The sequence below is a fragment of the Phaseolus vulgaris genome, chromosome 3 (assembly GCF_051622355.1).
Source record: "Phaseolus vulgaris cultivar YP4 chromosome 3, ASM5162235v1, whole genome shotgun sequence".
NCBI classification, from domain to species: domain Eukaryota; kingdom Viridiplantae; phylum Streptophyta; class Magnoliopsida; order Fabales; family Fabaceae; genus Phaseolus; species Phaseolus vulgaris.
Window position 1 is genome coordinate 44,912,037 of NC_143500.1, and position 13,155 is coordinate 44,925,191.

The window sequence follows — 13,155 nt, forward strand, 5'->3', positions numbered from 1 at the left end:
ATTTTTTTAAGAATCTATTTATCATTTCACTCCTTCATTAATATTGGAATTTGTTGTGGCCGCGAATGGTGACGAAATTTAGGTTAGCATTGTGTTTGGAAGACATAGTTGGAAGAATCACGTATTTGAGAGAAATCACGTCAAATGAGATCCGTGGAAGCTACTGTTTGAGTTGAGAGTTGCGTTAACGCAAATCCAAACACGGTAGTACTGCCAAATGCAGCCCATAGCACAGCACACCTCCCAAGGCCTCACTCTTATCCTCCTCTCACCCACAAAATCACACAAAGCTAGCCACTTTTTATTCAATTTTTAAATTCTCGCAATTTTAAAAATTCAAGATAACTCTATTTATTAAATTCTTAATATATTTTAATCTCGAAGTTTATAAAATCAATTTTCAACTCCCAAGTTAGTGGCTATGACAGAAGTAATGAAATATAACACTACCAATTTAACATCTATTTTCAATTTAGAAAACCAAAACTAGTTTCTCCTCAAATTTCAATAATTAAATCGTTATTTTGTTTTCTTTCTCTCTCTCCTTTTATCGAATTGCTTTGTCAATTATACAAGTCAAGTCACTTATTTCATTTGTCCCTTGATGTTGATGCTCTATAACCATATACTTTGCTATTTGATCAACATAAATCATGTTAGATAAAAAATAAAATAAAAATCTGCAACCATCTACTGAACTACTTGTGCTATATAAATTCTCCACAATCCTTGCTCTCATGTCACATTGTATTTGAGGAAGACAGAAAAGCGATGGAGTTTGGAACCTATGGCTCTTACTATGATGTGCCAGAGGGAGTGGATATTCGGGGAAGATATGATGCAGAGTTTGCAAAAATCCTGACAAAAGATGCTTTGAAATTTGTTGCTGAGCTTCAACGTGAGTTCAGGAACCATATAAAGTATGCATTAGAGAGGAGAAGAGAGGCAAAGAGGAGGTACAATGAAGGGGCTCTTCCGGGGTTTGATCCTGCCACCAGGTACATAAGAGAGCAAGAGTGGGTGTGTGCACCTGTTCCACCAGCTGCTGCTGATAGGAAAGTGGAAATCACTGGTCCAGTGGAAAGAAAGATGATCATCAATGCTCTCAACTCTGGTGCTAAAGTCTTTATGGTTAGTACATCTACTCACTCATGCATGTAATTACACTCAAATTTGTTAAGAAGTGTATATATATATATATTTATGAATCATCATATAGTAATTTTTTAATATAATAATTTTAAATCTAATATTATATTAAAAAAATAATATTTAGTCTAATTTATGAAATATTTTTATTTTTAATTAATGTAAGATTTTTAATAGAAGAGTGATTTGATTATGGAATAAATTTAATATTAAAAATTAAACTTTAATATAATTTAATCTTACAAAATTATAAAATAAGATTTACCTCCAATTATATATTATAAAATATCTTTCTACGTTAATTTGAAATCTCCAAAGAAACTTTCATTGAAAATTTATCTACACTTCTTCACTTTTCTTTTCGCTATTATTTTAGATTTTTTAGTAATATGATTATGTGATTTTGGTCTATCAAATTGTAGTTATTATGATTAAGTATTTCAACTTTTTATCTTTCGAAACTAGGTCCTTCTCAATTTCATAGATACCAAGGAAGTCATCATGTAGAGGGACCTAACTATAAATAAGCAAGAAATAAGAAGTAAAAATAGCATCAAGTTTTGATTTTAATTATTTAAGGGTTGATTGAATTTTGGTGTATACTGGAACCAAAACAAACACTGAAAGCTTTTGCTGTTTTATATTATTTGCAAGGCTGATTTTGAAGATGCACTGTCACCCAGCTGGGAAAATGTTATGAGAGGGCAAGTGAACTTGAAGGATGCTGTTGATGGGACCATAAGCTTTCATGACAAAGTAAGAAACAGGGTTTACAAGCTCAGTGATGACACAGCAAAGCTTTTTGTGCGACCAAGAGGTTGGCACCTACCCGAGGCACATATATTCATTGATGGTGAACCTGCAACCGGTTGCCTTGTTGATTTTGGCCTCTTTTTCTACCACAATCACTCAGAATTTCGGCGCACTCAAGGTGCAGGCTTTGGCCCTTTCTTTTATCTTCCTAAAATGGAGCATTCAAGGTAAGAACTATGTATTAAGAACCCTCTATAACAAAGGTCAAATTCTAGTAAAATTAACCATTTCAGTCAAAAACCAACGAAAATTGCATGATATATGTAGATTTTCCGAAATTCTAACTCTGATTTGAGAACCATATAAAAAACATTTTAATGACTTTGTCGAAGTTTGTCTTATATTAGTGAAGAGTAACATCAGAAGTTTGTGATTGCAGGGAAGCTAAGATATGGAACAGCGTGTTTGAGAAGGCTGAGAATGTAGCAGGCATCGAAAGAGGAAGCATAAGGGCGACGGTTCTGATAGAAACACTTCCTGCAGTGTTTCAGATGAATGAAATTCTGTATGAGCTGAAGGAGCACTCGGTGGGTCTGAACTGTGGGCGATGGGATTACATTTTCAGTTATGTGAAGACCTTCCAAGCTCACCCAGATCGCCTCCTACCAGATAGGGTGCAGGTTGGCATGACTCAGCACTTCATGAAGAGTTACTCTGATCTCCTCATCAGGACCTGCCACAGGCGCGGTGTGCACGCTATGGGAGGAATGGTATGTAATGGAACTACTCTGATTCACATGAATATTTGTTTTCAAGCACTTCTATAACCTCTAAGCAAAAGGGTTTATATAGATTTAAACGTTGAAGTTGTTCAACAGGCCGCGCAGATTCCAATCAAAGAGGACCCAGTGGCTAATGAGTTAGCACTGGAACTTGTGAGGAAGGACAAGCTTAGAGAAGTGAATGCAGGGCACGATGGGACTTGGGCTGCACACCCTGCTCTCATTCCAGCTTGCATGGAGGTTTTCAACAACAAAATGGGCAATGCTCCTAACCAGATACATACAAACAAACGTGAAGATGCTGAAAACATAACCGAGCAAGACCTATTGCAGGTACCAAGAGGATCCCGCACCATGGAAGGTCTCAGATTGAACACAAGGGTGGGGATTCAGTACGTGGCAGCATGGCTGAGTGGAAGCGGTTCTGTGCCGCTTTACAACCTGATGGAAGATGCTGCGACTGCTGAGATTAGCCGGGTGCAGAACTGGCAGTGGCTCAAGTATGGTGTGGAAGTGAATGGGGATGAAGTTGGAGTGAAAGTGAACAGAGAAGTTTTTGGTAGGGTGGTTGAAGAAGAGATGGCAAGGATTGAGAAGGAAGTGGGAAGAGAGAAGTTCAGAAAGGGGATGTATAAGGAGGCTTGCAAGATCTTCACACGCCAATGCACCTCCCCAACACTTGATGATTTTCTTACTCTGGATGCCTATAATTACATAGTCCTGCATCACCCCAAGGAATCATCAAAACTTTGAACTGAGAAAAGGGTTGCTTCGTTATGCTTAGTTATTGGATCATTTGAATTCTGTCTCGTCTACATAACTCCTCCTTCTCTTATTTTCAGTTCATCAGTTTATGGAAAGAGACATTCTATATGATTTTTATTTTTCAACTCAATTAAGATATTTTAAAACAGATAGACAGAGTTTTTTAATATATATATATATATATGTATGTATATTCTTGCAGTACAATAAATTATTTTTATGCTTGACAATTTTGAATTTTAAGTTATGTGTCAAGATTTGAAAAAGGGAATAAAAGGAAATATTTGACCGCAATATTATGTTTCGAAGAAGTAATATGCTATTGAAAAATTTATTTTGTTCCTCATAATTCTGCCAACAAAATTATTTTAGACAAAATAATTTCGGTCTTCAGTTTAAAATTATGATTTTATCCTTACTTTTAATTATGGTTTAATGCTTATATTAAAAAAATGAAGTTTTGATTGAATTCTTACTATTTCATATGTTTATTTCTTTTATTTGAACCTAGATCTAGCATATTTGTGTAAAGTGTCATTACGAAATAATTTAATTAAATAAATATAAAAGGTAAAATAGAGCATATATAGGAACTAAACAAAATCAAAATTATGAATTTTCTAAAAATTGAACTCTATAATCGTGTGAAAAAAAAATACAAAGACTAAAATTATTTATCAAGAATTAAAAATTTATTCAAAATTACAATTTAAGTCGTAACATGCTGTGTTGTAATAAAGTAAAACAGAAACCAAAATTCATCTTAAGGGAAGGAAGGCACATAACCCCAGCCTGGTCAGGCACACACCAAGGTTGAAAAATCGGATTGGCCCAAACTTCTTATGGCCCAAAAAAATTACAAACTAAAAATAGTAGAATTACAAACTAAATAAAAAAAATTACAAACTAATTGTCTAGGATTTTGAATTAAAGAAAACGAAAAATTCAAAAATAAAAAGTATTATTTATATTTCTAGGATTGTTTAAAGTTTAGTGTTTTGTAACATATATTTTATAATTTTCTCAATAAAAAAGTCTATAGTGACCGAGAGAGATAAATATAATTAGTTAAACTCTATTAGTAGTATTATATATGATTATTTTGTATTTAGTTTATTTCTCATAAAATTTGTGTTATTTTCGAAGAGCAAATACTTGAATTTTGTATATTAAGATGTATTTGGAAGTATGGTTGGAAAACTTATTTATTTATTTTTATTTGTAATCAAATCGTCTTTAATTTTATTTTATTTTTATCTATTTCTTTTTAACTTACATTGTCTTCGACAATCTTTCTATGTTTCTATCAAATATCTCACGCTTCCAACACGACACGCTCATAGAATCATACATAGGATTATCAATACAGTTAAATATAAAATATTCAATAAAAATAAGTAAAAAACATTTTTTTTCATTTTCATTTACTTAAACCGAATCATTTCTTTACCAACCAAACAGAATCAGAATCTGATGTTGGCCCCCCAAAATATCCTACTAAAGGCCAATGTCTCTATCATGCTCCAATTCAAAAACATTGGACGTTGTGAAGAAGAGTAGTACATTTTTGTCACAACCACTACCCTGTTAGTGCACACTGGGCCCCACCACCAGCACATGGTTTTCACAAACCCACTCTCACTCCTTTTACATCAAACAGAACCTCACACTCCATTTCCTACTATATTAAGATATCATCAATGCCATATTTTTTATACCCTACCCTAAGATTCTTTACTTAAACACCATACATAATTAAATAATCATAATACTTACAATTACTAATAAAAAAATTTAAACTTATCAAAAAATTAAAATGTATTCACAAACATTAAGTTTCGTTTTAATGTTAGTTTTTATTTAATTTAATTAATTTTATTCATTTAAAACTGTTACCAGAAAAAAATATGATTTTTAAAAGGTAATTAGACATACTTCTTCAATTACTTAATTTAAATTCATAAAAAAATTATTTAACAATTAATTAATTATACAATTTATTTAAAAATATAAAATATTAGTCAATTGTAATTAGAAATTATTTTAAATAAATAAAAATATAAAAAATAAATAACCTAAGTGTGAAATGGGGGACCATAAACATATTTCTCTCTTTCTATAATAAACTATGCTACTTAAGTAAATAATTATTCTCTAGGATTATTAGATCAATAATGTAGTATTCACGGGTGAAATACATGGGAGAAGACCCCTTACACTGCACAAAAACATTAACAATCAAAACTATTTGTTTGCATTCAACTTTTTTAAAGCTTAGAAAAAAAGTGCAGATATTATCAGGCTCTACACATGTCCTTATCATTAACAACATAGACAGCAATTGTAGATATTATTACACCTCTAATTGATATCAATAATATCTATCCAGCTTTTAAATAAACACCATAATTATGAAATATTGATTTGAAATATTTTTTTCATTTATACTGAGTTTACTAGCTCTGAGTGAAAATTATTATAATTTCTCAACCTGTTAATTAGACATTTCATGTACTATCATTCCTTTTTTTATAAATATATAATTAAAACTTTATTAATTAACGGTATTTTTAAGTTTAAATATTTATATTTTATTAATTAACGGAATTAACGGATGATAACGGCTGATAACAGGTAGTCTGATAAGTTTAAAAAACACTCGTTAGGATAGGTTTAAAATGATTCTATACCATAATACGAATTGAACTTTAAGTCTAACTCAATCCCATAAAACCAACATATGAGGTGAGGTTTGCGCCCACTTATATACAATAAAATGTCATAATCTCTAATCTAATTGACGTGGAATCTTCAACATTTTCATCCACACTTTGAACCAGGTTAATAAAGTTGATTTTAATTAAATTTAATTTTGAGATGATAAATATATATTTGGCATCACGTCACAATGTGCATATAATTATCAGGAGTTTCAATCAAAACATAATTGCTTCACTTTCTTATGTTTTGTTTTGAAATAAACAATATAGTGTAGAGTAAAGTCTAGTTGATTAATAATATATGTTTGTATGTTTTTTTATTATAAAATTCTGCTGTTAATAGTAAAATTTAATATAGTTTGAAGTATAAGTAATATAAGTTCTTTGTTGCATTTATTTTTCATTGATTTGATTTGTCTTGTTTTGTGAATTATTTACTCTCACTCCTAAAATGATAAATCTTTTTCCACAACCATTTTACAATACTTATTTTCTAATATTAAAAGATGATAAAGAAGGCAGGTCTACGAAGATAGAATCACTCATCTTCATCTATCATAAATATACAAATTGCTTAACTTCTAGTTATAATGAACTAGAAAATAGCTTGTGTAAGTGATATATTTAAATAATATATTAATATTTTATTATTATAATAAAAATAATATATAAATAAAAAATAAGTCATCTAAGATTTATTTTAAAACAATTATCATTTTTCTATAAAGTAATTTTTTTCCTTCTTCTATTGTCTAATTTTCTGAACTCATCTGTCATCAAACTCGTCTAGTTAGATTCTTGACAGAAAATATTACAATATTATCCAATCAGAATCTTAGTTATGAGTAAGTTCAACTTTATTCCTTTTTGCTTTGAGTCTTTAAGTTTTTAGGTTTTTTTTTAAATGTTTTCCATGTAGTATTTTTAATTTCAGGAATAGTTACGGTTGATACAGAGTCCTAGTGACATAGTTAGATATTTGATCAGAGACTATGTGGTACATGTTGAGCTATCCTTGGACTTTATAAGATTGAAACTATTTGTGAGCACATCTACTTATTCTAAATGAAGGAAAACTAGTTTTAAATTTCAAATCTTCTTGCATGCTTTTTTTTAAGTAAAGTAGTATACTAATTGAAATTAATTGTGATATTGTTGATTTTGTTATTTTTGTATAGCATATGTTGATTTGGATTTGAATAAGTATTAAAGGTGTTGTTTGAGATTAAAAGTGTTGAATGGTAGTATGAAATTATTTGAATTGCATTATTATTCAATTAAGGTGTAAGATTTGTAAGTATTGGTTGTTTGAATCTGGATGATTGAAATTGATTTAGAAATGATGAATATATAGTTTGATATAATAACTATATGGAGTACATGTTCAACTTTGAGGAAAGAAATGTTAATTTGGTATGTATCTTTGATAAAATTTAAGTTGGAGTATAATTTTTGTTGAAAATCTTGAATTATAGTAGTTTTATATAGTTTTTAATTTGCAACTTTCGTTTAAGTGAAAGATCATTGCTCAAATTAGAATGGTGCAGTGAATTTTGGGTTGTTCCCAAACTTATTTTTCAAGCAAAAATATGATGAAAAATAGAGTGTTTTCGAATCCATTTTTTATTAAAACGAAAAAAATATCGTAAAAATAAAAATGGGATAAAATTTATAAGTGTTCTCATATTGATTTTTTTTCTCAAACAACAAAATTTCCGTTTATACGAATATTTTTGCTTGAGCTAAGGAAAACTTAAATTTAAGATTGTGTATATTATTATTTATTGTTTTTAATTAAATTTTATGTGAATTTTAATTATATATTTACATAACCTGAAATAATATTTATTTTATTTTTCATAAGTCTAAAATTTAAATAATACTTTTATCATAAATAATTTTTTTATTTTTAAAATATTTTCTTTCTTTTAAAAAATTGCAAAAAAAAGGAAAAGCAGGTCAGGAACCAATTTTAATTTTATCAAAAATCATTATTCACACTTGATAATTCGGTTCTTCTCAAACCCAATTATAATCTTGTACAATAACCATGCTTAGTTTAAAAAATAAAATGTGCAAAATAAGTATTTGGTTTATTTTGGTAAAAAAATCCAAAATCCAAAATACAGAGTAAAAGATACCAACATGATCCTAGAGATACTGAATCTGTAGTTTTTAATTACAGACATTATTAACATGGAAAGTAAACAAGTTGTACGGACAAATGATTGATTAAACCTAATTTCTACCATGCTTTTGCTCTCATATCACATTCTACCTTCGCAGGAGCAATACCTTGTTACCATTGCAGGAAGAAAGAAAGGCCATGGACCAGGGAACCCATCCTACACCAGCAGCAGCGACTGAATCTTACTATGATGTACCAGATGGAGTGGATATTCTGGGAAGATACGATGAAGAGTTTGCGAAAATCCTGACAAAAGATGCTTTGAAATTTGTTGCTGACCTGCAACGTGAGTTCAGGAGCGATATCAAGTATGCACTAGAGAGGAGAAAAGAGGCCAAGAAGAGGTACAATGAAGGGGCTCTTCCGGGGTTTGATCCTGCCACTAGCCACATAAGAGAAGAGGAATGGGTATGTGCACCTGTTCCACCAGCTGCTGCAGATAGGAAAGTGGAGATCACTGGCCCTGTTGATAGAAAAATGGTCATCAATGCTCTCAACTCTGAAGCTAAAGTCTTTATGGTTAGTACAACTACACTCTTCACTACTATGCCTTTCATTTCACCTAAAGTTGTTAAACCATAATTGAGTTGAGAACTTGTACATATGAAAGAACACTATAAAAAACTTCTGCTGGTTGTGGGTTTTTATTTTTAATGGTACCAATTTGATTGAGATGGTTAGAACTTAAAAGATTAAAATTCTGCACTGAGAATAAAGAAGTAGAACTGAGAGTGTGATGAAGTCTTCTCCTTTTTTTAATTGCACAAGGGTTGATTGAATTTGGTTTATCCTGGAATCATAGCACTGAAAGTTGTTGATGTTTTTCTCATTTCTAAGGCTGATTTTGAAGATGCACTGTCACCCAGCTGGGAAAATCTTATCAGTGGCCAAGTGAACTTGAAGGATGCTTTGGATGGGACCATAAGTTTCCATGACAAAGTAAGAAACAGGGTTTACAAGCTCAATCAACAGACAGCAAAGCTTTTTGTGCGACCAAGAGGTTGGCACCTCCCCGAAGCACATATTCTGATTGACGGTGAACCTGCAGCTGGTTGCCTGGTTGATTTTGGCTTCTACTTCTACCACAACCACTCAGCATTTCGACGCACTCAAGGTGCTGGTTTTGGCCCCTTCTTTTATCTTCCCAAAATGGAGCATTCAAGGTAAGCAAGCACTGTGCTATGCAGTCATAATACAAGAGCCGAATAACAAAGCTATTTCTGTTAGTAATTTCATAAGTTTTCAGCTTCAGTGGAAACTAGAATACGGTTTTAGTATGATACACGCAAGAACAAAATTTGAAAGCAATTATTTTAGTTGGTGTTATTTTGTAATTAAAATTAAAGTTTCATTTCGATTGTCGACACAATAAAGGCATTCATGAAACATCAGCAACAAGACAAATTTCTAGTTCTGATCGAAGAAAAACAGCAAAAGAACTTATTCATGTGGAAGAACGAAACGATTTAATAGTCCTAAAACGTGTTCAAAACTCAATGAAATCTCTTATGCATGATCTAGCGTGACCAAGGAGATTACAACTATTATATGGAGCTCAAATATCGAGGTCTACCCATACTTAATTGGATGGTTTAGCAGGACCAGCATTTATGGAACTCTGTATAATGGATTGTAATATAACAACCTTATGATTGACAGGGAAGCTAAGATATGGAACAGCGTATTTGAGAAGGCTGAGAATGTAGCTGGCATCGAAAGAGGAAGCATAAGGGCGACGGTTCTGATAGAAACACTTCCTGCAGTGTTTCAAATGAATGAAATTCTGTATGAGCTGAAGGAGCACTCGGTGGGTCTGAACTGTGGGCGATGGGATTACATTTTCAGTTATGTGAAGACCTTCCAAGCTCACCCGGATCGCCTCCTACCAGATAGGGTGCAGGTTGGCATGACTCAACACTTCATGAAGAGTTACTCTGATCTCCTCATCAGGACCTGCCACAGGCGCGGTGTGCATGCTATGGGAGGAATGGTATGTAATGGAACTACTCTGCTTATAGACCATACAATGTTGGATTGTTGGTTGCCAACTTAAGTGTCACATTCAAAATTAGTGTCTGTTGATTTGCTGTACTACTTTTTTAAGAATGGTATGTAATGGAATGGAACTACTTTAGTTTCTGCATTATGCCTTAGGTTAACCTACTCATTCATTGCGTATTGTTATTCTGATTTGAACTTTTAGTTCCTATAAAAATAAAAGCGGAGGTTTGAATCTCTATATACATCAAAGTCAATCTTTTAGTCCCTATTACTAATATGATTGAACATTTATTGGAGGTGCAAAACTATTTCATTTTTTCTTGTGGCCATAACTAGCAACTTAAACTTACTGCTTTTCATATTGGAACTAAAACTTAAAATCAAGATATCTGTAGGAACCAATGAACAATTACAAACTCCGACTCTATTTTTATTGTTTTCTTAGAAAATGTTACTGATAAAGTTGAGATTGTTCAACAGGCAGCTCAGATTCCAATCAAAGATGACCCAGTGGCAAATGAGGCAGCACTGGAACTTGTAAGGAAGGACAAGCTGAGAGAAGTGCAGGCCGGGCACGATGGAACTTGGGCTGCACACCCTGGTCTCATTCCGGCTTGCATGGAGGTCTTCAACAACATAATGAGCAATGCTGCTAACCAGATAGAGACAGTGAAACGCGAAGATGCTGCACACATAACCGAACAAGACCTCTTGCAGATTCCAGTTGGAGTCCGCACCGAGGAAGGTCTCCGGTTAAACACAAGGGTGGGGATTCAGTACTTGGCAGCATGGCTCAGTGGAAGCGGTTGCGTGCCTCTTTACAACCTGATGGAAGATGCTGCGACTGCTGAGATTAGCAGGGTGCAGAACTGGCAGTGGCTCAAGTATGAAGTGGAACTGAATGGGGATGGACTCGGAGAGAAAGTGAAGAAAGAGCTTTTTGATAGAGTGGTTGAAGAAGAGATGGGTAGGATTGAAAAGGAAGTGGGAACAGAGAAGTTCGAGAAGGGAAAGTACAAGGAGGCTTGTAAGATGTTTGCTCGCCAATGCACGTCCCCAACACTTGATGATTTTCTCACTCTGGAGGCCTATAATTACATAGTTCTGCATCACACTAAGGCCAAAGCTTTGAACTAAGAAAGGGGTTGGTTCACTGTGCCTCATAGTTGGGTCATTTCGATTCTGTCTTGTGTACTTTACTTTGTTGATGTCAAAAAAATCGCAAGGGAGCGATTTTCACAGGATTCCATGCTTTACTTGGTGATCCTTATTTAATAAAAAGACGATTATGTTTTTCGTTTTTATAACATACTCAGAGTTCAGCCTTCCTCTTCTGTAATGCTGTCAAAAAACAAAATTAGCTATTTTGAATTTAAGTATATGCTCTGTTAATTTATTTCTAGATGTATTTTATTTTTATTTTATTCTACACTGATGAGTCAAGTCTTGTACAAGGCTAAGAGTATGAAAAATTAAAATTTTACTTTCGATGCTTATCGTATACTGTCTCCTAATTTTTTTTATGGAGACCTTCTTAATCTCGATCATACATTTCTTATTTTATTTTATTTTCTAATTGCACACATTAGAAGAGAGAATTTGTATGGTTTTTCTTTCAGTGCAACATTTAAATGATCCTGTGAACAATCAAACTCTGAAAAGAGAGATAATTGATATTGTTTCAAGGTTTTTGCACGTTAAAGTTGTAATAGATTCTTTATAATCCATATGGATACAAAAAAATTATTATGAATATGGACAATTCGTGGATACAAAAAATTTATTATGAATATGGACCATTCGTGTCTTGTTTGAAAAGACTTCATACAAAATACTAAAAATTCATGTCAAGGTAACACGATTACTCTTTCGGAAGTGGTCAATACAGAACTCCACAACTTTAACTTAAATCAATTTGTACATAAGTTGTATGATGTTGGTATGATTTTGATTAAGTTTGGAAATTACGTTTAATTAAAGTTCTGTTGTGTTAACACGATTTTAGTATAAAATTAATATAATTGAAGTGGTGTAATCTATGCACAACTTCAGTTATATGAAATTTACACTAAAATCATGCCTGCACTCAATTTTATTGATTTTAAAAAAAGTTTGTGTTTTTTTCAAATATTAGAATATTAAATTATTAAAAATATTAAATTCTGACAAACCTTCTAAAATTAAGAAAGATTTAGTTAATTTTTAATTAAAAAAAATGCTATTAAAACTCTAATCCTTAAAAAAAACTTAAACTAAAAGCTTATAATAAACAAAAGTACTAAAAATATAAAAACTATTAATAATGGTTGATTTTTTAAATTTTGTAATCCCCAATCTCTTTAGGTATTGGTCATCGACCATCGCATTTCTAATCACATTTTGATTAACTTTCTTTTTTAACGTGTCTCATTCCCAATTTTCTATCAAAAATGTATGACTATTTGATGTTTTTTCCTACCAAATTTCATAAAATTTATAAAAAAAAAAATCAATAAAACATTCACATTCACGGTTAACTTAATCCTAAATTTTACAACCAAATCCCTCGTTCTTATTTTCTTAACTCTAATTCATAATATATTCAATATGAAATTTTTAATTTAAAAATAAAAATACAATTAAAGTCAAGCAGGGCGACACAACTTCAATTGTACTAAATTTGATTTAATCATGCACGACTATATAACACACCTAATAAAATTGTATCAGCTAGATACAACTTGTCTAATTTTATAATATTTTTTACTTATATATGTATTATATACATTGAATTGTATAATATTCATGTAAAATCTTC

General features: G+C 31.8%; 2 protein-coding genes across 2 annotated transcripts; both read left to right on the forward strand.

Moving 5' to 3' along the window:
* Positions 1 to 314: 314 nt before the first annotated feature.
* On the forward strand, positions 315 to 3,620 carry LOC137807951 (malate synthase, glyoxysomal). The gene is made up of 4 exons (XM_068608818.2): positions 315 to 1,131; positions 1,804 to 2,129; positions 2,342 to 2,672; positions 2,781 to 3,620. Exons 1-4 carry the CDS (start codon positions 772 to 774, stop codon positions 3,435 to 3,437), a joined length of 1,674 nt encoding a protein of 557 aa, XP_068464919.2. The 5' UTR covers positions 315 to 771; the 3' UTR covers positions 3,438 to 3,620.
* Positions 3,621 to 8,296: 4,676 nt separating this feature from the next.
* Positions 8,297 to 11,754, forward strand: LOC137807953 (malate synthase, glyoxysomal). The gene is made up of 4 exons (XM_068608820.1): positions 8,297 to 8,876; positions 9,195 to 9,520; positions 10,017 to 10,347; positions 10,839 to 11,754. Exons 1-4 carry the CDS (start codon positions 8,496 to 8,498, stop codon positions 11,493 to 11,495), a joined length of 1,695 nt encoding a protein of 564 aa, XP_068464921.1. The 5' UTR covers positions 8,297 to 8,495; the 3' UTR covers positions 11,496 to 11,754.
* The last annotated feature ends 1,401 nt before the right edge of the window (positions 11,755 to 13,155 follow it).